General features: G+C 39.0%; 1 protein-coding gene across 8 annotated transcripts in view; it reads right to left on the reverse strand.

Moving 5' to 3' along the window:
• UTRN (utrophin) overlaps nt 1–26,466 on the reverse strand; it is a 451,811-nt gene that overhangs the window by 121,189 nt on the left and 304,156 nt on the right. For all 8 annotated transcript variants that reach the window (XM_037034777.1, XM_037034776.1, XM_037034775.1 and 5 more), the window contains 2 exons: nt 26,224–26,396; nt 14,598–14,754 (listed from right to left, as the gene is read on the reverse strand). In XM_037034777.1, the coding sequence (XP_036890672.1) occupies nt 14,598–14,754; nt 26,224–26,396 (330 nt within the window). The remainder of the gene's footprint in view (nt 1–14,597; nt 14,755–26,223; nt 26,397–26,466) is intronic.

Here is a 26,466-nt window from a genome sequence, read left to right on the forward strand (position 1 = left end):
AACACCAGAATTTAACGACTGAAATCACAGTGCTCCTTCACACTGATTTCTCCGAGCCCAGCCTTTAGTGCATCTCACTTTTACTGCCTCTTCTCTGTTTGCCCCTTTCAAAGTCAGGGTGCATTTTGGTAGCTGCTGGTGCTTCTCTCCCTTGCCAGAGAGCAGACACAATCACTCCTTATTCAACTCTAAATGCCTAGAAAGACTCTCAAGGACCCTCCTGTAGTGGCCTGGGAACATTTCTCCCCACCTGCTACAACTCAGCGGGAAGGGCAGGGGATAAGGACGTATAAAGAAGCGACGGGCAGAGCTTAAGTCAAAAAGTCTCACAAGTCAATCAGCTGTTCTTTATTTTCACCATGAACATGGCATCCGCTCAGCAAATGGCCATAATATTACCAGTTATTCCTGTCAGCACTAAGTACACAGGATCCTACAAGTCTCTTAATATGAAAGCAGGGTCAGCGACAACCTGGAGGAGGGCAAGGAATCAAGGCCAGCCTCTTCTGTCCTAAGCTGGTGACCTGTCACTTTGGACAGAGATAAGGGGAGAAGAAAGGAAAATCTGCAGGTGTGTGCTAAATCTGGGGTCATCCCTCTTCCTCAAACTACAACTGCCTCCTCTTCTTTCTTTAATCTAAAGCCATCACCGAAATTGTCTGTATATCAAGTGCCAGAATTCACTGGGGTGCACTTGTCTTCACGTTTTCTAGATAATATTAGAATTGCACATAAATCAGATCATTTTGCTCTCTGGTCTACATGGTGTCCCCGTGCACTTAAAACAAATTCTAAACTTCTGGCCAAGATCTGGACCTCCTTTGCTCTCCTACCTCCACTACAAGTACACTCTAATTCTAGCCGCAAAGTCTTTATTTCCATTCCTGTAATATGCCAAGCTTTGTCTGCCTCGTGGTCTTCACAGTTCAGAAAGCTTTTGTGTCAAATCTCCAACGGCTGGCTCCTTCTCACTATGTATTTACATTGTAACACTGAATACATATACCTGTTGGGTGACTGAATGAAGAAATAAGTAAACTGACTTGAAAGAAAAAAGAGGAATCTGGGTGGAAGTGGAGAGCATTTACTGAGTGAAATAAACCAGGTGGTGAGGGACAAATACCATATGATCTCAACTCTCACTGGAACCTAATCAACAAAACAAACAAGCAAGCAAAATATAACCAGACACACTGAAATTAAGAACAGTCTGACAGTAACCAGAGGGGAGGTGGGAGGGGGTAATGGGGGAAGGAGGGAAGAGTTTTCAGGAACAACTATAAAGGACATATGGACAAAACCAAGGGGGGTGGGGTGGAAGCAAGGGAGGGAGGTGTGTTTGGCTGGGGTGGGGGGGAATGATGGGTGGCAAACAGAGCCAACTGTAATTGAACAATAAAATAATTTAAAAAACAAAAATAACAAAAAAAGAGAGAAAGGGAGATTCAAGAAGGAAAAATGGGAGTAGCTCATAAAAAGCTGGTCTCTGTAAGAAATCAGCGTGAAATAACTCCAAGCAGAAGAGCGGAGAATTCATCTCCTTACAGCTCTTTATAGAAACAGTCATTTCTTAGGCCACAATATCTGTGGACTTTCTCAGCGATGCCACTGACCCTCCCCGGTCAAAGTCGAAGAGATCCACTAGGGTCAGCCTTCCTAACCTTCAGAGACCAAGCCCCAATGCCACCTGACCAAGGTAGAAACATCACCTGGCCTTCCAGCAGAGCCAGCCTTCCGTCCTGTGTGTCTCCACAGCTCGTGGCATCTGCTCTGCAGCAACGCCCACCACAGGTGCCTGTCCTGGCCTCTATACACACCTGACTCCTACACCAGACTGCACAAACTACTCTCTGAAGACCCGTATCTATGCCCCAGAAGTAAGAATGGAAACTCAGTGCATTTATGTATGAGAGAATAAGGAGACATTTAAAATAATTTTTGCAGTGTTGTAAAATCAGATAGAAATCTGCAACCAAAATCCATGTATCAGAGCCCAGCAGGTACGATGCAGGACACGCTCATCCACACGAAACCTTGGGTTTGCACCATCACCCCCCTGCATGTTACTGACAAGTCTCTCAATCTCCCTAACTGCACAAGTGAGACCATGAATATAGGCATATTTTGAAACTATTGTCATAGTTTCAGTGTCATAGAATAGCTACCTACCGTTACAACATGCTAATCTAATGCCTTACCACTGTTCTTCAAAACTGAATTTCTCTCCCCAGCCTCCGTGCAGTTACACGTGGAGGAAAGTTCTAGCTGTTTTATCTACAGTTTGGGTAACTAATACCAGTACACAACTCTCTATCAGCAGGAAAAACTGAAGTCAACTCTTCTAAGGGAGAAATTATTTCATTATGAGAAAAATGGAATTAAGGGATCTTCCGAATTAAGACACAATGTTTGTTAAGCATAAACCTGAATTCCAAGCCTATATCACTTTCAATTTTTAGAGAGAAAACAAATAAATGCTGTGTCATTGTGTGAACCAATCTGTACCAGAATAAAATTGTACTGTAAACCTCTTTGGAGGTAAAAATGGTTAGCCAGATTACATTACACACACTAACTAGATAGAAATATCAAATTTCTTCAACTGATCAGTTTCACAAACAATGGGCCCCTTTTCCCTGTCCTTCTAGGTGCAATTAAATCAAAACATCCAATCAGCCTCTTCATTCTCTGTGGGAGAGAATTTTGAGTCAGACATCTGACATCCTAAACCCTTCTCTAAATTCCCATACTGACATAAAATACAAGCATTTTAATGGGAAAAAAACATTCAACAGAAAGAGGGACAAAAATGAGAAATCACAGGCAAGAATTGCAATGAAACTTCACTTTCATATGTTGCTGGAGGCAGAAAATTGGTTCAATCATTTGGGAAAGTAGGTTGGCACTCTATCAAGGGTCATTACTATGTGCATATTGTGTGAAACAAGAATTTTACCACTGGGAATATGTCCTAAAAAATCATCCAAAAACGGCTACAAACACAAAACTTTTCATTATACCGTTATTTACGATTAATAAAAATTGAAATCAACTTAAATACCTCACACCTGGAAAATATTTAGTTTCACTAAGGCATGGCTACACTAGGGACCATTACGTAACTTTGAAAAATTATTGTAGTAATGACTACATAGCAGCATGAATAGGCACAGCATCCATTTATGTGTGAAAGACAGGATCAAAACCCACAGACTCTATAAACACTGTGTGAAAGGTGAATACACAAAAAGGAAATGATGTCAAATGAAAATGCTTGTGTTACAGCCATGGAATTATGACCATTTTTTTCATTAAAACCTATAATATATTATTATTTTCATAATTAAACATTATACTTTGAAGAAAGGAATCTCAAATAGAATCAAGTTCATTTATCATTGAAATTATCATTGGACAAATTATGACTTTTAAAGAACACAGTTATTTAAGATTGCAAATAATTTTAGAAGCAAACTTTTATTAACTACAACAATCATAAAACTTTTCCATATGTTTCATTTCAATATCTCTGAAGCTAGGTTTATTTATAAATCATAATATGTGACAACATAGTTGCTGAATGAGAGAGTCCATGTGTTTAAGCTGCTCCCTAGGTTTGCTAGGAATCATAAATCTTCAAATTTTCAAAGCGTCAAATTTCTACATAAGAAAGACACACAAACACTGGGAGAGCCTGGCAGTTTTCAGCACAAAAGGATAAAGTAATAAGCTATATTTTAAATACTATCTCAATAATCAAACACATGCCAATCTTTCCCTCTCCTATGAAAATCTTTCTAACTCTTGTTTTGAATGACTTAGACAGGATTAAGACAGGCAAAAGACAACCTCTTAACTGACCACAATATTAAAGCATAGAGTATAACGGTGTTGACTAATTTTCTCACAATTTCAAGCATGTCGTGTAATTGAAACTATGTCTAGCTCTTGAGAAAAGATCATTGCTCACTTTTTGTCAGCTATTGCCTTTATTGAAGATTATACTATGTAGAGTAGAATTATTACCAAAATGTAATATACTTCCAAACATGAATAAGGAAAAAGGGGCTAAAGAGAGATAAAAAGAAACACTCACACCAAAGGATGTGTTACCTTTGGGTATATTTCATTCATTCAACATTCAACAACTATTTCTTGGGCATCTAGAGTGCCAAGCATAGACAAAGAGCCAACAGAAAATAAAAAGTAATTATATTTGAAAATGACAAATGCCACCGAAAAAATAGAATAGGGTAAGAGACTAGGAATGCTGGGAAGGAAGTTACAATTCAAATAGAAAAGTGTGTAGGCTTCATTGGGAAGATGCCACACAGCAAATATTTGGTAACAGTGGAGTCAACCACGTGGCTGTCAGGGAAAGAGAATTCTAGGCATAGTAGATAGATAGCATGGAGCTGTGACTGAAGGCGCACCAAGAGGCCAGATTGGCTTAAACCTGGTTGGTTGTCAGAGCAAAAACAGTAAAAATGAGGTGAGTAAGGGGTGAATAGGGGGTAGCTCTGATCGTAAAGTTTCTCAAAAACCATTCTGAGGACTGTGGCCTTTATTCTGAATTAGACAGAGAGCCACTAAAAACTTCTGATTTATTTGACTGGGAATACACTGGCTGCTGTGCTAATATGAAACACACACTGGTGACTGTAGCTATAAATTGTTACAGGTAGTCAGGTTCAGATACTATATTTTAAGCATAAAACCAACAAGATTTCCCAAGAAACTGAATATGTGAGAAAGGCAATATTGAAGAAATTACTGTTTTTTTTACCTAACAACTGGAATAGAATTCTATCAATTGAAATGGGGAACACTGAGTAGAATTTTCAGGGGGCAAGTTCAGGAATTCAGTATGAATATATTAAGCCGTAGATATCTATTAGAATCCCAATGAGAGAGGACATGTAAACAGATATAAATTTGGGAGTGGTCGGCATAAAGATGGCTTGTACAACCAGGAGACCAGATTAGTCCAGGAAGGAATAGAAATAGAGAAGCCGACATCGCCTGACCTCTGGCGCATCCCAATTTTAGGAGCTTGAGGGAAGCAGGAAGAATCAGCGAAGGAGACTGAGAAGGAGCTACCAGTGAGGCGAGAAGAAAATCAGGACTAGAGCAGTGACCTACCAGTTAAGTGGAGAGACAGAACAGGACAGTCAGCGAGTCACCAGGAAAGGGAGGACTGAAAAGCAGCCACTAATCACAACCCAGCCAACACTGACAGGCATCACAAGTCACAGTGACAGGCATGTAAAGGAGTACGGGGGCTCAGAATGGTCGACTTACTTGAGGGGAAAGAAGGTACTTCAAGTAAGTTTTAAGAGGCTTTTGTTATTGTAAAAGTGTTGCTTTATGTATGCCAAAACATGAGTGGACATTAATGTTTTCCTTCTCGATGTGAACGGGTCTGGATATATAATGGGCAGAGCCCAGTGAGAAGTGCAAGCCAGGGTCCCCTGTCCGACAGCACTCAGAATTTCCAGGTGGCGGCCCCAGGGCAGTAAACCAAGCGCGGGGCCCCTCTAGAGCAAAGCCCAGGTCGGTCCTGACCGCGTGGGACATGCCCAGGAAGCTGGCCCCAGACATAAGGCATCTGTCCTATAACCAACAGAAATGCTGCTGGTACATAGGCTTCCTTCGCTTTTGATTTCCAAAAAGCACTGCTTACCGAGGAATACAAACAAAAATAAATGGTATCAACATAAGGCGGCTCTGTTGGAATGCAATTTGTTTTTCCCCCCAACTTCCTTTCAAAGCTAAATCAGCATATATGGATCCGAAGTCATTATAATACGACAGCAAAGAAGGGCAGAAGAGTCATCAAATTTGATAGCGCTAATAAAACCACATGAAAGGGGGAAAGGAAACAGGCTTATTTTCACTGGTGTGCAGATGCAATTTAAACAAAAAATCTTCTTCCTAGTGCTTAGAAGTTCCGGTTAACATCCCTAAATGAAAATGTAATATATAAATTTATTCTGGTTCCATCGCATTGATATAAAAAATGATGCCTTGATCCGAATGCTAAGTATAAATGCTGAAACTAAGATAGGAATTCTCCAGATTCTCATAGTGATACAGCGTCCTTTCCTATATTTTTAAAAATACATGCACACATAAATGTGTATCTTTACCCAGCCAATATGTTCAGCATTTACTGCTATCAAGTACAGTATTAGGTGCTGAACTTGCATTTTCTTTCTCGTCCAGTCTTATTCAATGCATAATCCAAAAGGGAGGTGAACAACCTGCTCACTGGACTTTATACTTCCAGTCTATACCATGGCTAATTTGGAGGATTTTCCCGCCAGAAGTTTTGGTTAAAAATGTGTAGCGAAGTCTTATTCCACAGTTTCTTCTAGCTCAGAGGCAGCTTGCTTTGTGGACTGCTACCCAATCTTCCCAAGTACAAATACTCATGAGTCATCTGTGCCTCCCCGGCTTCCGTTCATGCTCATCATACAGGGCTGTGATGTCTACTGTCATTACTTCTCCTCAAGCTCCTCAGATCTCTGCTGCCAGAGGGTGACATCTGTGACAGCAAAAACCGATGCACACCCAGTACCCAGAGAAGTATGTGGCAAACATACTTCCTGAATAAAGAAATAAACTGCCCTGGCTGGTGTAGCTCAGTGGATTGAGCACGGGCCTGCGAACCATACAATCGAGGTTTGATTCCCAGTCAGGGCACATGCCTGGGTTGCAGGCCAGTTCCCAGCAGGGGACTCATGAGAGGCAACCATACATTGATATTTCTCTCCTTCTCTCCTTTCCTTCCTCTCTAAAGATAAATAAATAAAATCTTTAAAAAAACAGAAAGAAAGAAACTGTTAGATAAATGAAATTGTCTCAGGACTCAATTGGTCAGGAGGCAGTTCCCTAGGAATGGGTTGAATAAAGGGGTGGATTATATTGCTTGGTTTTACAGACCCCCTATTTCTTGACTACATTTGTGGTCCACTGTTAGTTTCCCCACCAGAGAGGGACAGCTACTGGGCCGCCTTGATTCTCCCTCTAAACTTGGATAGACCCTCTGGGGTGGGGTTCCCATTGCACCTACCAGGTTCAGGCGACAAGCTGGACTGCACACAACTAAATGGAATGCACTGCTGCTTGTTTCCTAACAGACTGTGTAGGGCTGTGCGTTTGATATCTGATAAGAAGGAAGTCAACATAGGTAGCAAAGTAGGAGGGGAACTTGGAAAGCAATTTTAAGCAATTTTAGCAAAAGGCCAATTTCCCACCTTACATAGTAGCCTCATAGAACAGCATGACCTTGAAATTACAGGTTTACAAGGGGTAGGGGAGAATCTCAGATTGCTTTACCAGGGGAAACACTCACACAAAAACATACACACACACTAAATTTTATGGTGGGGTGTTGATGCTTTAAAGATGATGTTCAAATTTGTTATTTTAAGAAGTAAGTTTGCTTATGTATTTGGCAACTCGATTTAAGGGCCTAGTGTCCTGACTCTTATGTAATGAGATTTGAATGTAAAAATTAGATTTGGATTAAGCAAAGGACAGAGTAGGCCTGAGGGAATGGACAAACCAACAAGAAATTTTACCTGAATCATACACTTCGGATTATTCTAGACGGTTTCTTTCTCTAAAATCAAATATTCATTCTGTTGGGGACATGGTGTTAGGTCTCTGAGAACTGCCCCCAAATAACTTAATACTTACATTGTTATGAAAATGAAGTGAACGTTGAAGAGCAAAACTTGCACTGGCAATTTTATCAAATCATAAAGTATTTTTGGCTAAAGTAAATCTATAACATTACAAATGAACGCTACATACTTTGCAAGTGATTGTTGATTAACAATCTCACACTCCAAAAGTAAAGGTGCATATAAGTGACCTCACTTCCTATAAACTTTAAAAAATGATACTAAAAATTTAAAATTTAAAATGTTGTCACTGTGTGGCAAAATTCAACTGCCCATTTATTCAAAAATGGTCATTAAAACTACATATTTTAAAGTAGTAATTTAGCTTGAACATTTGAGGGAATTAAATATGTACCTGCATGAGAAAAATGATTGTGTTCTTTATAAACTGATATTCATAAAGATTGGAAGGTGATCCCTATCTAACTTAACAGGTTAATACTAGGTAGTCATGGGAAGCTACTTCTGCTGGGCTACTTCTGCTGGTAAGTAACAGTAATTAACATGCTTTTATTTAATGAAAATAACTTGTACAGCCTAGACAGTTTATGACAAAACGGACATGATCCAACCATCATGCCTGAGTCTCAGCCATCACGGGAGGAAGCGTTAGTCGGTTTCCTGAGCACGTACTATGTGCCGGGCCCCATGCCAAACACTCCACTCTCGGGCCTTCTGACTTATTATTAGTATTTAATGGGTCTGCTGCCTATGTGCACATTTCATTAAATTTTAAACAAAGTATTTATTACAGTTGTTAAAAACCTATAATGTTCTGAGTCACGGACTGAAACAACCCAGAAAATATAGGCATTTGATGTTTTATAATAATATCAGTTCCTAAGATACTTACATTGCAGGAAGAAAGGAGTCACTCCCTTCATTGTGTAAGAGACCGTGAGCAGACCCTTCACTAGCGGGCTTTTCTCCCTTATCACTCAGGACCCAGGACGGCTACAGTGTTCGGCAGCATCAACCCCACAAACTACTTCGCTTTTCTGCCCTGCTGCTGGTCTAGAGAATGTATGTCCTATCTCGGAGCCCAATTTTTCCATATTTGGTTTTCTGGTTTTTTAAAATATTTTATTCCTAATTGGTAGATGTTTTGAGCAGGTGAGATGTTTGAATGCATGCCTTATGGTATCATCCTAAATAGACGTCTTGGAGCCATCACTTAAATAGTCAAATGGCTAATATTTCTTCTGGATGCCGCCACAAGGACAAAGCACTTAGGTACATGAATTATTAAATATGTCACTGAAGTGCACAGGCTGTGCCTTATTACTCTTTGTATATTTCAGCATCAAATTCACCATATAAGCATTCAGTGAAGGGTATTGGTGGGTAGGTGGGTGGATGGATGAATGAATGAATGGCTGGCTGGCTGACTGATAAAGTAATTGGCATTGCCATTATCAAAGAACAGTTATGAAAAAGTGTTATCAGATCATTGGTGCACATATAAGGACTAAAATATAGAAATATATGTGGGAATCAGAAGAGTTGTAAATATATGAGTTCCCATAAACCAATCCCTATATATCAACATGACTGCCCACATTAATATGACATACCAGAGTCTCTTACGATAATTACCTGGGATGGGGAAAGAAGCCTGGACCTAGAAGAAAGTCATGCAAACTCAAATGTAAGATAGTGCATATTAATTGTGTTCCTTACTTATGCTAACATTCAAATATTGCCTTTAAAGGCAATTAGATTAATGGTTAAACATTTATAATTTGTTCACCTTTGATAAGCTAACAAAAGGCACTGTATGCTTTATGGGCTTGGCATAAACTGTTTTATTAAAAACAAGAAATAAATCATATCCCAGTCTCTTTTATAGTATCTTACTCTACATAAATTCTCAAATACATTGTTGTTTCAATGACTTTACCCCATTTCCTGAGTAGTCAAAGTTATCATTTAAGCTTCCAACAGGCTAAAAGAATAAATGCCAAGTTATGATAGCAAAATTTATAGTGCCCAAATATAATAAACCCATGATAAAATACAAAATGTAAACATGGAACAACTAATTCTTTTAAATACTAGAAAATATAAGCCCTAGTTTAAAGAAGAACTCCAACAGCTAATGCTTATGTGCACCTACTATGTGTACTGTGCCAAGTGGCTCATATACTGATGTGCACCTACTATGTGTACTGTGCCAAGTGGCTCATATACTGATGGCCGAAATAGGACTGAAGAGATTGGACAACATGCCCCCAAAGCCTAGATCACAAAGCTAGTGAATGGAACAGGTGGGAACTGAAACTGGGTCCATCTAAGGCCATGTGCTAAGTTCAATACCTTTGTATAGAAAGGTCCAACATTAGGTGCCTCAGAATAGAGGATACTACACCACTATCCACATGAGAAAAGCCCCCCAAAGTATTGGTCAACTTTAATACATAAACTGCTGAGGTTAGTCTGATGTCTACTTGTAATTATTTTATTCAAATATTCACATAATTCTTTTATAGAGAGTTTACATCCCTGGAAACAAATTTTGAGTCTCTTAATGGTTCTCTAGTTTGCAGTAACCCACATCCACCCAAGGTGTTTTCTACTCCACATATAACACTGTCCCTGGAAACTCTAATGTGAAACTTCAGTGCTTATTCATGTAACATCAGCACAGGTAGTTTTTAGGTGCTTCTGGTGGAACAATATTTTTCTTGTCCACAAGTAAAAGGACATACTGCTTTTTAAATTGATCTCTAAAGTCTTGTATACAATGACATGCAAGAATTGCACTTATGTCATTATATCTCCTGAAATAACAAATCAGTGTTCAATGTCTTTGTCCCATTAAAAAAATTCATCTCATAGTCTCTAGGTATTCTAAGTTAGCACTGCAAGATTGTCAAATTGATCTGACTCCCTTAAATCGTACTGTGTGGTTCAAAATAAAGTCATTCAGACAGCTGCCTGTTAAAATGGATGAACCCTTTGCCCTTCTACTTAAAACCAATAGCTCCACTTGTACACTGTATCTGCCCACCCCTCTTCCTAGTTGGTGCCCTCCCTCCTGCATCATGGACTTTCCACTTTGCAGGATCTTCCTGTCTAATCAGCCCCCAGCTTTATGAAGCACTATAGTCCTCCCTCACCCGTGGTTTCACTTCCCACGGGTGAGGTGACCTGCAGTCAACTGCAGCTTGAAAATATGAAGTGGGAAATTTCGGAAATAAAGAATCCGTGAGTTGTCAATCACATGGCGTTCTGTGTGATGAAATCTTGTACAGTCCCAGGGATGTGGCCGCTCTTCTCGGGATGTGAATCATCGCCTTGTCCAGCGTTTTTACGCAGTACATGCAATGTGTTTGCTAGTCACATAGGAACCATCTCAGTTACTAGATCAACAGACAGGGCATCACAGGGTTCGTGCTCAAGTCTCTTATTTTACTTAATAATGGCCCCAATGCCCAAGAGGCGTGCTGCCGGCAATTCTAATACATCAAGGAGGAGCCGAAAGTGCTTTTACAAGTATACAAAGAAAAGGTGAACGTTCTCCACTTAATAAGGCCTTTTATTATCTCACATCATCAAAAGAGAAAAAAAGAAAAAAGAAGAAATGGTTGAAAACAGTATAGTAAGACATGCTGAGAGAGACAGAGGTCATATTCACATAACTTTTATTATGGTATACTGTCATAATTTTTCTATTTTATTACTAGTTATTGTAATCTTCTCTTACTGTGCTTAATTTATAAATTACATTTAACTATAGATATGTATGTATAGGAAAAACCATAGTACATGCAGGGTTTGGTACTATTCATGGTCTCAAGTACCCAAGGGGGGTCTTGGAATGTAGCCCCCATGAGTAAGGCAGGACTACTGTACTCCACCCCCCCTAGTCCCTCCAGCTCCATTGTAAAAATCCTTGAAAGAGTTATCTGTATTTCCACTCATACTTTTTTGAGTCTACTCCAATTAGGCTTCCAGCTTTACCACAGCTCTGAAATGACTCTCTTCCGATGGTCGATTTTCTGACCTTGTCTTACTCAGTCTCTCAGCAATATTTGATCTGCATGAAGATCACCCTCCTTCATGAAGCTCTTTCCTTGGTCGCCTGGACTCTGTCCCCTCTTAGTTCTTCTACCATGTTGGCTCTGCCTTCTCAGTCTCAGCTTTGCAACCTCTAAAGTTGGGGTGGCCAGGGCTCGTGTGTTGGAATTCTTGCCTTCCTAAGTGACCCTACCCAATTCCACCACTCATATGTACTCAATAACTTTAATCTAGTCCTGGCCTTTCCCCCAACTTCAGACCTATATATTCAATCACCCAATAAGAATCTTAAACTTCAAAATGTCAAACAAACAAAACACACTCTGAACTTCCTCTTCAGCTGGCTCACCCAGCACTTTCCCCAGTTCTCTGAATGACATTCTTTCAAAATATATTCAGAAACCAGTTACCTCTATTTCCACTGCCACACCCTTATCCAAGTCACCCCCACCCTTACCCCCACCTGCATTACTGAAATACATTCCTGAACTCCTCTATATTCTGTTCATCATTTAACTAGTAATCATTACATAATGTAAACAGATCATAACACTAAAAGTATGGAAACCTCCATGGCTTCCCATCTTACTCAGAGTAAAAGCCAAAGTCCTCACAAAGACTTTCAAGGACCCATGTGATCTGAACACTTTTCCCCCTCCCTCACCTGACTCCATCTCCCACCCCACTCTCCGTCTGAACAGCTTCAACCACGCACGTATCTATGCTAGTCCTCAGATAGGCCCAGAACATCAGAGACTTATGTCTGTGTCTTCCTGTCCCCTTTCCTTGAGATTCTTCCTCCACAGAGAGGCTTCTCACCCCACCTACTGCAGGCCTCTATTCAAAACTCACCTGTTTACGACACTTCCCTGAACTTCCCCACATAAAAGTACATCTTTGCTGCTCTCTTTGACCTTGCTTTATTTTTTTCCATGTCACTTTTTATCATGGGACATATCATATACTTATCAGTTGTCCATTGTCTGTCTTTCCCTACTCAGAATCAGGCAAGAACTTTGTTCGCTCTTGATTCACCATTGTCTAATAGTGTATCGTGCATATTAGACACTCAACAAATTCTTACTGAATAAGTCAACATTATCATCAACAACATTATTGGAATTATTGTTATTACCTAAATGCCTGGTCCTAAACGGATGCAGGAGAAGACCACACACAGTGCTCTGAAATGGACTGAAACAGCATAGAACAGGGTGTGTGACCTTGCCTGGGGTGGGGGTGGGGTGGAAAATAGCCAGGACTTACTAGAAACGCTAACATGCACTTTACTTTCTTAGGCCAGACTAGGACAATCATTTCATACTTCAAGGTTTTAGAAGGGTTTTTTTCTTTCCTTCTTTTTTTATTTTTAGAGAGAGGGGAAGGGAAGGAGAAAGAGAGGGAAAGAAACATCAATGTGTGGTTGCCTCTGACATGGCCCCCACTGGGGACCGGGCCTGCAACCCAGGCATGTGCCCTGACTTGGAATTGAACCATGACCCTTTGGTTCGCAGCCCGCACTCAATCCAATGAGCTACATCAGCCAGGGCCAGGGTTTTCGTTTTAATAAAAATTAGTAGCACATAGTCACAGTAGCCTTTGTGCCTTTACAGAGCACTTCCATTAGAAAGCTTTGCATTATTCTGCTTCATGGCAGATATCTGAATCCACAAAAATGGTATATGAATAACAGATAGAAGGGAAAGTTGAAAAAAAGGAGAAATGCAGTTTTCTTAAATAATAGTAATAATCATTAACATATTATTATTATTATTAATTTTGCATATCACACCAACATTACCTTCTTTTTCCTCATGCTTCCACTGTATCTCTATCATACTCAGTTTTTAAGTAGAAAGAGAATGTTTACCCAATTGGTAATGTGAATAACCTTAAGACAAGAAATGACAATAAAATAAATTTCAAGGCCTTATCATCTTGCATTAAAGCAGTGTATTGCATAGATGACACTTTCCTTTAGAAGACGCATAAGTTAGTCATTTTTTAAATGGGAACAATATTCTAACATCAAATTAAAATGTATAGATTTAGAGCATGCAATGCATGTGAAGAGAAAAATATATAATAAAACAAGCTGATGTGTGATATTTGAGAAAATTAGTGTGACAGAATATTAAATAAATAAATAATAAATAAATAAATAGAAAGTTAATAAGGCAAATAATTTAAATAATACAGGGATCTAAGAATTAATCTGTCAGCTGATAACATTTCAGCATGTCGGTTATGAGAGAAGTAGAAATTTTCATAGAGACAGAAATTTGAGAATAAAAATGAAACTCAAAAAAAGGTCCAAGTTCAGAAAAAGAAAACATAAAATTATCTTAAATACTATTGCCATTTGCTGTAAAACTTAAGTCCATTCAATTTTCTTACTACAGCAAGTCCTTACTTTTTCAATTTCATTATAAATAAGATAGTTTGTACTTTTTTAAATTTTAACTACTGTTCAAGTACAGTTTTCTACCCTTTACCCCCCCAGCCCACCCCCCAGCCAGTTTGTAACTCTTTATGATCCTATGACTTTGAAATTTAAGATTAACTTGCAGTGAAAAAATTTTCCCAATATAGTAACATCTTCAAATCTATTGGAAAATTTGATAAATTTTATAATTATGCTTTAAATATCTGAAATGTGTTTTTAAAAATTTAGTTAAATAAGAAGAATTATTTAATCTGAGACGAATGGAAGCAACAGATACAAAATAAGCGCTAAAGGCATAAAGTCGGGGTGGGGGGGGGTTGTAGGTCAGGACCGGTGCCAATTCATTCAACTTATATTTACTTAGAATTTTAGTTTATGCATTTACTTCACAGAAATCGAAATTAATTTTAAAAGTTACCCACCACATGAGGTTGACTTACTTTACAATGATCATATTGGAGCTGTAAAGCAGGAACATCCCCTCCAATAGGCATTTGTTTTCTAAGCTCCTCGTCTTTCACATTCAGCCATTTGATCAGTTCTTCCAAGGACGTCAGCAGCCGGTTCCACTTCTCGGCACTGGCTTCCAAATGGGCCCTGCGGAGAGCCGATGCCGACCACGGTTAGATGTCTGAATTGCATCCAGAAAATGATATACATTCCTTTTGCCTAGTAATCTCATATGTAAACTAATGTTTACAACCAAGAAAGGGGCTCGTTCTTTTTAAGAAATGAAATAATAATAATAATAATAAAATTATAATCATTGCAATACTATTGACTATATCTCCTAAGAAAGTTATTCTGTGAGAAAGTTATCTGAATTCAGAGAACATGTTGGTACTATCAAAATTTTAAATGTATACTTCTGTACCATAAAAACATAAACATGAGTCTTTTAAGAAGAATGGCCACCATATAATGTAAAATTGAAAGAAAAAGTTTCAGTAGTTTATGTGTACTATATATCCACATTCAGAATATTTTTTTCTCATTTCATCTATAGACATGAATAGAGGGATAGAGAAGAAAGAAATTATATGTATACACAATATTTAGAAAGAAATATACCAGCTGTGGTTACTACTGAGAACACAGTAAATATTTATTTTTATGTAATTTTATACTTTGAGTATTTACAACAGACCTCTATTTTTTTTCCAAAAAAGGCTAATTATATTTTTAGGAAAGGAAATTACTAACACCCCTATCTCTTGAACCCAAATAAATTACTAAAAAACAGAACACCACCAACATTTTTGTGAAAAGTTGGAAAACATAAGGCATTTCTTGGACAGAATACTATTTGGCTTAAGGTTGACTGGTGTCCAGTGACAAATGTCCACTGTGAATAAAAACAATTGAGCAGCAATCATTGATTGCAGTACTTCATAGCCTGATTTAAAGGTAAATCGTCAGTTCACAGAAAAGTACATTTAGATACTTAAATTATGAACTTCATCTTTTTATGTGACGGAGGCACCAATAACAGCCAAGGCCTTTGAGAATAGAAATGTAACCGAAGCACAGGTTTGCTAGTTGTTCTGCTAAGGATCTTGGAGAAACCCCACTTATCCAGTTTAAGCCCACACCACAGGGGCTGGGTCTGAAATGATAGACGCATCAGAAATGACTGCAGAGACTCAAGAAATCAGCATTTACTCAATCCTGCTTCGTGCCAGTGGGCAGACTGTGAATGTGGACTTAAGCGCTAAACTGCACGAGAAATGTAATTACGTTGACCTTTCAGATAGGAAGGGGCAAGGTGGATGGAGACAGACATAAGCCTTGTTACACAAGTGTCCGAAGACTACTGATGAGAAAAGATTTGGGGCAACTCTAGGTACAAGAAACCTCCGTTCATCAGGTTTCATATCCTCTCAGACAACAATTTTCACCTTGACACTGGTATTAGGATTCCACAAAGCTGCTCTTTCACTACGAGATAGCAGGCACAGACACTACCGACTCTCAGATCTACCAGTTACTCCCTTTTGGACACTTGATCTACTTGAGGCTCTGTCACAAGCTGGAGGCTCTGCCCTAGACAGTTCAAACGCGTATTTCCCCACTGGTCACGTTAGGTAATGCTCCTAGAAATAGATCAACAGTATCTTAAGTCTTTGTTTAAAAGTTCCTAATGTTTTCAGAAGAACTATAAATTACTGATCTCTAGTTCATCTCCATTTCATAAAGTAATGATCATAGTCTATAAGCCAATATTCTTGACTAAAAAAGTCAAGAGATCTGCATATCTCTGAAAAAGCATGAACCAGTACTCAGTCACACACACAAGACCAACTGTCCTGCAATCTATTTCTAGTTCCACTGTCAGCTAGCCAATAGAAAACAAAATAAAAGAATAAAAAATAAGTTTAAGTACAAAAAAGAAGTTTAAGGTACTTTATAATTCTTTGGGAAATGGATGGTCAAAATTTTTATTTTATTCTCTTGTACTTATGATTTTTTCTATTCATTCTGCGATAATTAACCTCACTTTACAAAACTGGGGTTTTTTGAGTTGTCTTTTTTATAATTAGGTATTTTTAAAAATTACTTTCTAATTACAGTTGACATACATTATTATATTGGCTTCAGATGTAAACCATAGTGATTAGATACTTATACACCTTACAAAGTGATCGCTCCGATAGGTCTAATACACATCTACCCTCGTACATAGTTGTGATGATACTATTGACTGGATTCCCTATGCTATATAAAATTGTTCTTTAATGAGATTCCAATTCTGCTCAAACACCTGCTTTTCTGTGCCCATTTTGATTAATTTTAGGACAAATATGTAATTACTTATTCCTGATAAATGATTTTACTTCTCACAGAGCAGAACTACGTAATTTTATTAACTGAAAATTCTTCCTGACAGTTAAAAATGATTTTGCCACATATTTGACTAGCCTGATAAGATTTCTTTCCAGTACTGTTAAGTGTAATTTTTTAAAAAGACCATTAGAAATCAGAGTAGAAACCAGAGGCCCTTAGTAAATTGAGAAGTGCTTGAGTGTCTCTGTGAGCAAAAACACTTGTGTACCTACTCTGACCTCTTAGTTTAGATTATTTGATCCTGTACCTTCAATGTTGGTAGCTCACCTCTTTAGTCAATAACAAACCCGGCATTACTTTGATTTCCTGTTACACACTCATTGTATTGAAAAGCATGCAAGTGTCTTTTTCAATGCAATTCACTCTTTTGACTGAACGGAAATGATTAAATTGATCACTGAAATCGACAGCACTCAGCACCTGAGGAACTATTTATAAAGAAGAAGGCAATACTTTTATAAAGGAGATACAGAAACAACTCTGAAATTAAAAAAAGATACCATTAGTACACGGACTTCTCTGCATCTTTCATTTTCCAGAGTAAAAGGCAACTTGATCTGGCAGAATCCTTGCCTGGAAAATCTGTTTTGGTTATTCGCCAATAGACTATAACTACATGTTTAGTGGATTACTACCATATGCCCCAATACGTGCATGCTTCCGTAGTAGCCTTCAGTGTTCCAGTTTCAATTTAATTCTTTCATCTTTCAAGATGAAAGCTTTTTCTTGGGCCATGGGTTGAATGCTTTGCAGGAAGAAACCTTCAATCTGTGTATGGTGTTAATTGTACTTTCTCCATTTGACTCTAAACATTTTAAAGCTTACACTTCCCCAAGACTTTAGAACCAGTCATCAATCATGTTTTCAGAATCTTCCCTTAAAACATTTGTGTGTTTGACACATATCCATGGGCACTTACACTCTGGATAATTGACTCATTGTCCAACTCTCACCTGCTTCAGTTTATTCTTTGGACTCTTGACATGGGCTAAATAATAGGTACATTCACTGAATGTATTATCAACCCAGGATAATGTCTACTATGTAACATGCTTTATAAAAATTCCCTCTTTTTAGATTGAATCAGTTCTTTTACCACTGTTTAAACATTTTAAATGATACGTTATTTATAAGATATGCAAAAGTTGTTAAAAGGTAAAGGTTCATAAAAATAATAAGTATTTAAATATAGTAGAAAAATATCCTGCCATTTATTTTATTTTTTGTTAAATTGTTTGTTTTTAAAATACAGTTGAAATTCAACATTATATTAGTTTCAGATGTACAGCAGAGTGTACAGCAGAGTTAGACATTTCTATAACTTATGAAGTGACACCCCCAAAAGGTCTAACACCCACGTGACACTTTACAAAGTTACTGCAATATTACTTATTATATTCCCTATGCTGTGCTGTGCTTTACATCTGAATCGGAGAGAAAGAGGATGGAAAGAAAGAAGGAAATGAGTGAACTGTGGAAGAAACTATTTATTAATATTTACTTGAAATTACCAGATGCCTCTACCCTTCAATGTTTCTTCGAACAAGTTTTTAGCACGTCTCCTATCATACAGATATAAAAAATAGAGGAAACCTGGTGAGTGAGTAAGGAGTATTTATTAAGATAAAACACCACGGTGGTTGGTTTTCACTTATTCAGTACAAATGAGTGTTTTGGGAGCAACCAGTCTGATACCAGAGACAGAAAGTCAGGTCAAGTCAGGAGAAAAACAAGTAAAACCGATGTTCTCTGAGGCAGGAAACCTAATGGCAACTCTGCGACCCAGGGACGGAGAAACATGCTCAGAAGCCACGGGGAGAATTTGGAATCTGAACTGAAGTCCAAGCTCTTTCCACTACAGCACTTCCGTCGTGAAGAGCAGATAGAAACTACTCAGATGCATTTGTAGACATTTGAAAAACGAGTCTACCAAAGAGTATAATGACCCGAAGTAACAGGAACAAAGATGTACTATCCCCTATTATGTGAGGACTGCACAGAATTAGGCATCCAATTTGGCTTTTCACTACAAATCAAATGTATTTTTAGTTTATGGTAACACCCATAGATTATAAATTAAGTTACAACAAAAGAAAATACCTTTGTTAGTACAAGAATAACCAGTAACATTAAAGGGGGATTTTTCCTGCTACCATAAAGAGAATTCAGATCCATTAGAAGAAAAAATGAGGTCCTCAGAATTCAGTCTGTGCTGAAAGAACACTGGAGGTGAGCTTCCAATATGGTAGCCACCAGCAATGCGTGGCTATTTCAATTTATATTTAATTAAAATAAATATCATTTGAAGTTCAGTTTATCAGTTGCCTTAGCTACATTTCAAGTGCTCAGCATGCCACATATGGCTAGTGGCTACCATACAGCACCATGGCCATCATCGCAGGAGGCTGTGTGGCAAAACAGGGGCAGGGGTGGGGTTTGGGGGGAAAGAGAGAAGAGCAGCAGGATTCTCCTGTTAGATTTGGGGAAATGAAATTTTAGTAGTTTTACAACATGGTGAGCAAAAATCAATCACCTGAGGTTAAAAGTGGAATCAGTGACATTGTAAAATCTGGTAACACTAGCTATAATGATGATGTGAAATGTTAATCTTCTCTAACGGCTTTTTAAAAGGTGCCCTGAATTTTTAAGAGGCTCATAAAAGAATGAGAAGACAGGATTTTGTCTTTGAACTCTGTTTTCATTAGATTTGACAATTTCACTGGCCTATGAATCTATATGTTAATAAGAACCTATATTAAAACATAACTAAGCTGATAAGTAGATATTTAATTAACATAATCCTAAATTAAATAAATATAAAATTTAAGCCATGTCATTCCCATTGTTGAATTTATTAGTATATTTCCAATTCACATTTTTCCAGGGAGGAAAAAAAAAAACCCTAAAGTTCCCAAGAGCCTATCTTCCATCTGAAGTTTCAAATCATTAGTATCTTCTCTTCTGCTGTTCTAAATGTAATACACAATTGTACGTATTGTTTTTTGATCACAAAGGAATGTTTGGCACCTTGGATTTTACTATTTAAAAAGTTTAACCATAGTCGTCCAAAAAGGCTGTAATATTTAAGAAACTAACTAAGGTACTGAGCTGAATACTACCACATAGTCCTGATGACCACACGCCATGCTCACCAGAGGTGATGCCCATAGAGCACTTAGCATCAGTCTGGCACATAAATGTTCAACAACCGTTAACTGTTATTGTGACCTTTCGCAGATACTCTGTTTCTAAAAAGGATGGTGAATTAGAGCAGATGTGCCCTGCTATGACAATATTAACTTTACCACAATTAAAACACGATTTAAAATTTAGAATACACAGACAGGGATACTCATCAGATGGCATCACTCTCAGAAAAGCAAGGCCGCCTGCAGAGAGGGAGTGTGGGGAGCGGTTGGGAGGTAAAGACGACTCAGTCTTTTAGAAATGGGTCTGGTGGTGACTATGATGGAAAATCATTCAGAATCACAATACCAATTCTAAGTGAAAAGGATCTAAATACAGTAAATAAATGTTACCATTTTTCCCTTTCTACTGCAACAATAAGTAGCCCACAGTTAAGAACAGGGAAGAGAGAGGGCACAGTTATCAGAGTATCAGCAATTTAAAAACTAGACGGGAAATTCAAGGAGGCGAAGAGAGTCAAGGTCCTGACATCACTGACACGGCTTATGATGGGATCCAAGCTGAGTAAAAGGGGTTGATGATTCTGAAAGAGGAAGGGTTTAAGCAACTAAAGATTAGGAGAAAGATGGGCAGGTTCAGGAATAAGGAAAAAATAAAAAGAAAGCTAACAATTCTCCCATTGAAAAGATTAGAAAATGTAAGTTTAAAAAAAAATCTAGTTGTAATACTTTCGATGAATTATATACACAGGACAAAACTATAAAGTTAAATAACAGTATAGAGATGGCCCTGGTATGTAATAAGCAATGGAAGAAGGCATCTTCTTCATAAAATCCATCACTTAAATGTGAAGGGAGGTGGTTTATTGATGATATTGTAAACAGCTGGGATTTGTAAGCAGTTAGCTAGAAGGCTCTTCTCTAACGAACATGGCAGGTCAGAGGCATTCAGGTGCGCATGGCCAGGCGGAATGTAGTACGATTAAATGTGGTCTGGAGAACAGTCTTCCCAGATTCCCTTGGAGAGTGATCAGCTCAAGAAGGCCAAGATGACATGAGACATTAACTGGATCTCAGGTACGGCCAGGTCTACGGGACTTAGAACAGGGATAAAGACTTTTATAAAGTTAAAATAGAAACTTGTAAGGAAAAATATAGAAAGTTATCAACATGGATATCAACACCAAGATGATAACTGAAGAAAAGATGGAGAATGAAAGGGAAGTCAGACACTCAAATCAATGAGCAAAGCAGAAGTGTTTTCTGCAGATCAGGAAGAAGCAGGAATTAGATGGTGAGAGGGCAGAATAATGGCTGTACTCACTTCTTTTCTGTAAGATTTTATTTTATGTTTAGAGAGGAGGGAAGGAAGGGAGAATGAGAGGGAGGGAAACATCTGTGCGACATAGAGAGAGAGAAACATCAATCTATTGGCACCCTGAACAGGGACCAAACCTACAGCCCAGGCATGTGCCATGACTGGGAATTGAACCAGTGATCTTTCGCTCTGTGGGATGATGACCCCTCATCAGTGGAGCCACTCTGTCAGGGCTGGATGTATTCACTTCTAAGGGGAAGCTGTTAACAGATAAAGAAGCTATGTCCTACAAAGAGCTAAGAGGCTGCTACTTTCTCTGTTATCAGCTGCGTGGCAGAGCTCCTGTTCACACACAGGCCAATGCGTCTGCGGGTGCCACATTGGAAGCTTATGGCTGGTATTCTGATTGTTTGGTGTCCATAGCTGTTGTTAAACACGCAGAATACTCCCAATGACTGCCAGGTGGGAAAAATTGGCAAATTAAACTTAAATTTAATTAAGTTTAAGTAAAGCAGACAATTAAGGGGAAAGCCGGCTTTCAATTATAAAGAAAAGTGGTGGAAGACCTTACAGCAAAATTAAAGACACAGATGTGGTTCCCAAGAGAAGTCAGTGTCAAGGGTAGACTGTGCTTTCAAGGAATGAGAGGAAAGAACAGAGAAGCAGAAATCCACAGTGTGCTCCACAGGTATCACCGTCAGTAAGGATGGAAGGAGCCAGCTGGCTGGCAGACAGGCTGTCTCCGTATGTTTGCTGTCGAGAACACTTCCAGCCTTGGGGAGGGACTTTCTCACCAGGCACACTCCTGGCCTCTACTCTGCCCCTTTCCTCTCAGTCCCCGTAGAGGTGCAGTGAGGAATCTGATTGGCAAATCTGGGAATCACTGGATGTGCTTAAGCTCAGCCTACCCTTAACCCTTGAGAACAGGTCAGCGTATACCAAGTTCTTTCTATTCTTCCATGCAGGGTTTCTCACTCTGGAGGCCACTTTGAAACTGTGACGGCTGGTCATTCCTGCCTCATTCTGAAGCCCAGTGAAGAGTCCCGTTTAGCTCTCACTCTGAGCTCTGTCCTCCAACCTGGTTTGTCAGTAATTCATGGGGCACCGCTATTCTCTCTGGACCACACTTTTGGTTTGTATTTGTTCAGGATCCAGCCTTGCTACGGACCTTCTCAGAAATTCCCAGGATTAGAGAATAAAGATAGAAAAAGATGGCATAGGGAGAATTTCTGTGTCTTTTGAACAGATTAGTGCCAACCAGAATGGTAGTCAGTGAGACTAATAATAGGCTAAGAAACCTGCCCGTGGTGCCCCAGCAGCTAGGTGGCAAAGCTGGGGTCTGAGCCAACGCAGTCGAGCTCCAGATACGACATTATGAAATGCCGTCCTCCACCACAGCACCCTGAGGTGCGCTTCCTCTATGAGGACCAACTACTGAGCATAATGTACCGTTTTATCTTTTATAAATGTCTAAGCCATGTTGAATATGTTCATGAAATTTATTCTGTCCATTTTTGAAGATAAAAATGAAACTATCACTCATTACATTAAACATATCCCATCTGTATGAAAGCAGAGAAAGGTCAATAGAGATACAGGTGTAGCTTGCCAGCTGCTATAAATGTACAATGCTGTAGTTAGAGCAATGTGTTCTCTCTCCCCCTTCCTTTCAGAGCAGTGACCTGAGAAAGAGAGATTATGTACAGTGGGTTCCATTCCCAGTGCCTCATTTCCTAGCCTGACTCTTTAGTTCTCTGCAATCAGATTTTTGTCTCAACCACAAAACGGCCCTGGCAAAAAAAGTCACCAAAATCCTTGATTAGAGCTTGACTCTGCAGCCCTGATCTTCCTCGACTTCTTCAGGCAGCCAGCACTATTAACTGAGACTCCTTTTCGAGATATTTCCTCTTGGCTCTTGACAACACTCCCCAGGGCCTCTTCACTCCGTTAGGACAGCTCCTTCTCACGTTCTTTGCTGACTTCCCTTTCCGTCCCCTGTTCCTTATGGATCAGGGTCACCTGGGATCCTGTGCTGTGCCCTCTTCCATCCCCCTCTTGCCTACCCTCTTGCCTACCCACAATGCTTTCCTGCCACCTCTGTCTGGAGACTCTCCATCCCACCATCATTTGGCCTACAGCTCTCTTTCAAAGAGACCTCCATCCAGTGGCTCCTGGTTATTTGTCTCTAGATGTCTGGCCAGTCCCCCAACAGCATGAATTAAGTATCTACTCAGTCTCTCTCTTCTTTCCTAGATCCCGAAAAGGTCTCTGCACCAGTCTCCCTGTCTTCAGAACTGTGCTCATCTAACGCATCCTCATAGTTGTGTGGGAGGGATCCTGGCAAACTCAGAGCTGATTATGTCACCTAGAAGTGTTCAAATTCTGTCACCAGTGGGATGGAGCGTGGTGCACTCAGGTATTCCAGGACTTACATCTTACCTCTCTCTCTGCCTTTTTTTTTCTAGCCACAGGCTTTCCTCTCTACACCAACATTAAATTCTATTCTTAGCCAGACTGAACCTCTTCACTGTTCCGTGAAAGTGCAGTGTTACTTTAAGCCTCCTGCCTAGAAGCCCGTCTGCAGTCCTCACCCAGTCCGTCTGAGGAATAACTGGGCATATTTTATAGCTCACCTTAGGGACTGTCTCTGTCATAAAGTCTTTGCTGACGGTTTGAAATGAGTGTAACCACTCCCTCCATGGGGCCTATCTTAACCTGGACAGAACTGCCAACCCCCTAGGGGAAGAGGCCATATCTTATTTATCATTAGCAATGCCTCAAATTAGAAATAAGTTCTTATTAAATGCTTGAATCAATGCCTGAATTTTCAGAGGTAGGTAATGAAGCTAAAATTATTTTAATTTCCTCACCACATTAATAACACATTGTACTGGAATGTATGATCTATCATGACGCAGAAGTCCACTGGCAATAATTTATTCTCCCGTCTTCCAAAAATAGCATTAAGCTATGTATAAGACAATATTCCAACTGAAGTTTATGAGGTTAGAAAAAAAGTGACTTGGTAGGCTTAGGCAACACCACCCAGGCAATGCCAAAGGTTTCGATGTTTTTGCTGTTTTTCTGTAGCTTTCCGTCTGATCTGTCCATGATGTGGGCCTTCATGAAGTTCTCCGTCCTACCGAACTCATCCTCAGACGCTCGAAATTGTAGCACCACATGTGCCACTTTCACATGGGCCACCCCTCTGGCCTTTAGCTCCTTAGACTAATGGTGGTTTTGCTAGAACTTTGGTGAATGCTTGTCTGTGTTAACATCGTAAGTCTTTTTCACTTATTTACATTTATGGGGAACAAAAGGTGCAACCAAATGGGATCTGGCCAGTTAAAAATCCAATCTTCAACACGCACAAGTACATTTTCTCACTGAACACTACTCCAGAATGTCCCTCCCATTAAAAAAGTGTAGCTGGCTGATACGGACATGATTTTCAATGAAGTCTTTATACAAGGGCTTCCACGGTCATGTTACTTCTTTAAGTGTGAAAAGAAGTGCAAATCTCCCTCTGTGAGCTCCAGAAAAATGAAAACCTTTAGGACATCTCTTCAGAAAAAATTAAATTAATTTACAGTTATAATCACTGGAGATGCCCACTCTCTATAAACTAGTTCTATGAAATTCAGAAGGCCCTTGAAGCAGATTTCCTGACCCCCATTATATAAAAAGTAAAGTAAAATAAACTGCATGCTACACCAAACAGGCTTGACATAGGTTAAGGAACTATCAGATTATCTTATTCAATCTTTACAGCAAATACGTAAACATTCATATTTTGATTTTGTAAATGAGAAAGCTTAAGGCTTAGAGAGACTAAATGACCTGCTTGAAATCAGTTAATAAATAGTAAAGCTATACAGTGTAAACCGAAAGTACAATTGGTTTAAATCATGTTTTTCAATATATCATACAGCTTCTGAACTTTAAAAAAAATCTAATCCAGGTACAAGATCTTGGTCTTTCTCCCAATATTTTCTTTTGGATCTTTGCTCAGTAACATAAACTCAAGTTTCCCCTAAACTTATATCCACTATCTATTAAATATAATTCTAAAATACTCTTGACTTCCAACAACATTAATAACTGTCACAGTAGGTATTTTTCCCAAGGTCCTCTCTGAGTCAGGATTCTAATCCTCAAATTCATCCTTATTGAATTTTATTCTCTTCAAATGCAGACATGAATCTCCAGGTTCCCACTTTAGTAGCCACACGCAATATTTAATTTCTTCCAATTGGAAATACAAACAGCACCATAAAGCAAAACGTGTTCATTGCCCAGAGTCCAAAAGATCCAGATTCAAATCCTGGCTTGGCACTGGTTAGCTCAAATACTTTGCAAGTTCCCCACGTTCCTTATTAAGCCTCTGTTTCCTCATGTGAAGAAAGAATTTTACTATTTACCTACAAGAAATTTTTGAGTACGAAATAATGTTTGCAATGATCCTAACCCAGTACTTAGTCAAGGTAAATGATAGTAATCAGGTGTTGGTAACATCATTATTAGTATTATTTGGTTGAAAATGATATGCAAATTTGTGAATAATCTAGAACAGGTGGCAGAGGGCACTGGACATGGAGCTAAGACTAGAGGTTTAGAAAAATAGTCTCTGGGTTTAAACCTTAAAGTATTTCTGAGGAAGCGGCATGATCACAGGGCTTCTTGTTCTCCGTCTGACTCATGTACAAGCATTAGATTCTCTCGCACCATTAGTTTTATTTTAATATTGACTATTCTCACCTGATGCTCGCAGATTTTGCTTTTAAGTCGTTCCATCTTTGGTTCATATCATCCAGTCGATGCTGAAGCATCGTGGCCTCTTCAGAATTCCCCAGTGCTTTTACCATCTTCTGCCTGTTTCCATCAACACTTTTAAATATGTCATTATGGGCGTCGATTTCTGCCTGGATGTCCTAAAGAGGGAAAAGCAAAGAAATAATGGGAATGTTAGGCATCAGTGTCAACATTACCTGGAATTCCTAT

This window comes from Sturnira hondurensis, unplaced genomic scaffold (genome assembly GCF_014824575.4).
Source record: "Sturnira hondurensis isolate 20B ecotype Veracruz unplaced genomic scaffold, ASM1482457v3 Scaffold0022201, whole genome shotgun sequence".
In the NCBI taxonomy this organism is placed as follows: Eukaryota; Metazoa; Chordata; class Mammalia; order Chiroptera; family Phyllostomidae; genus Sturnira; species Sturnira hondurensis.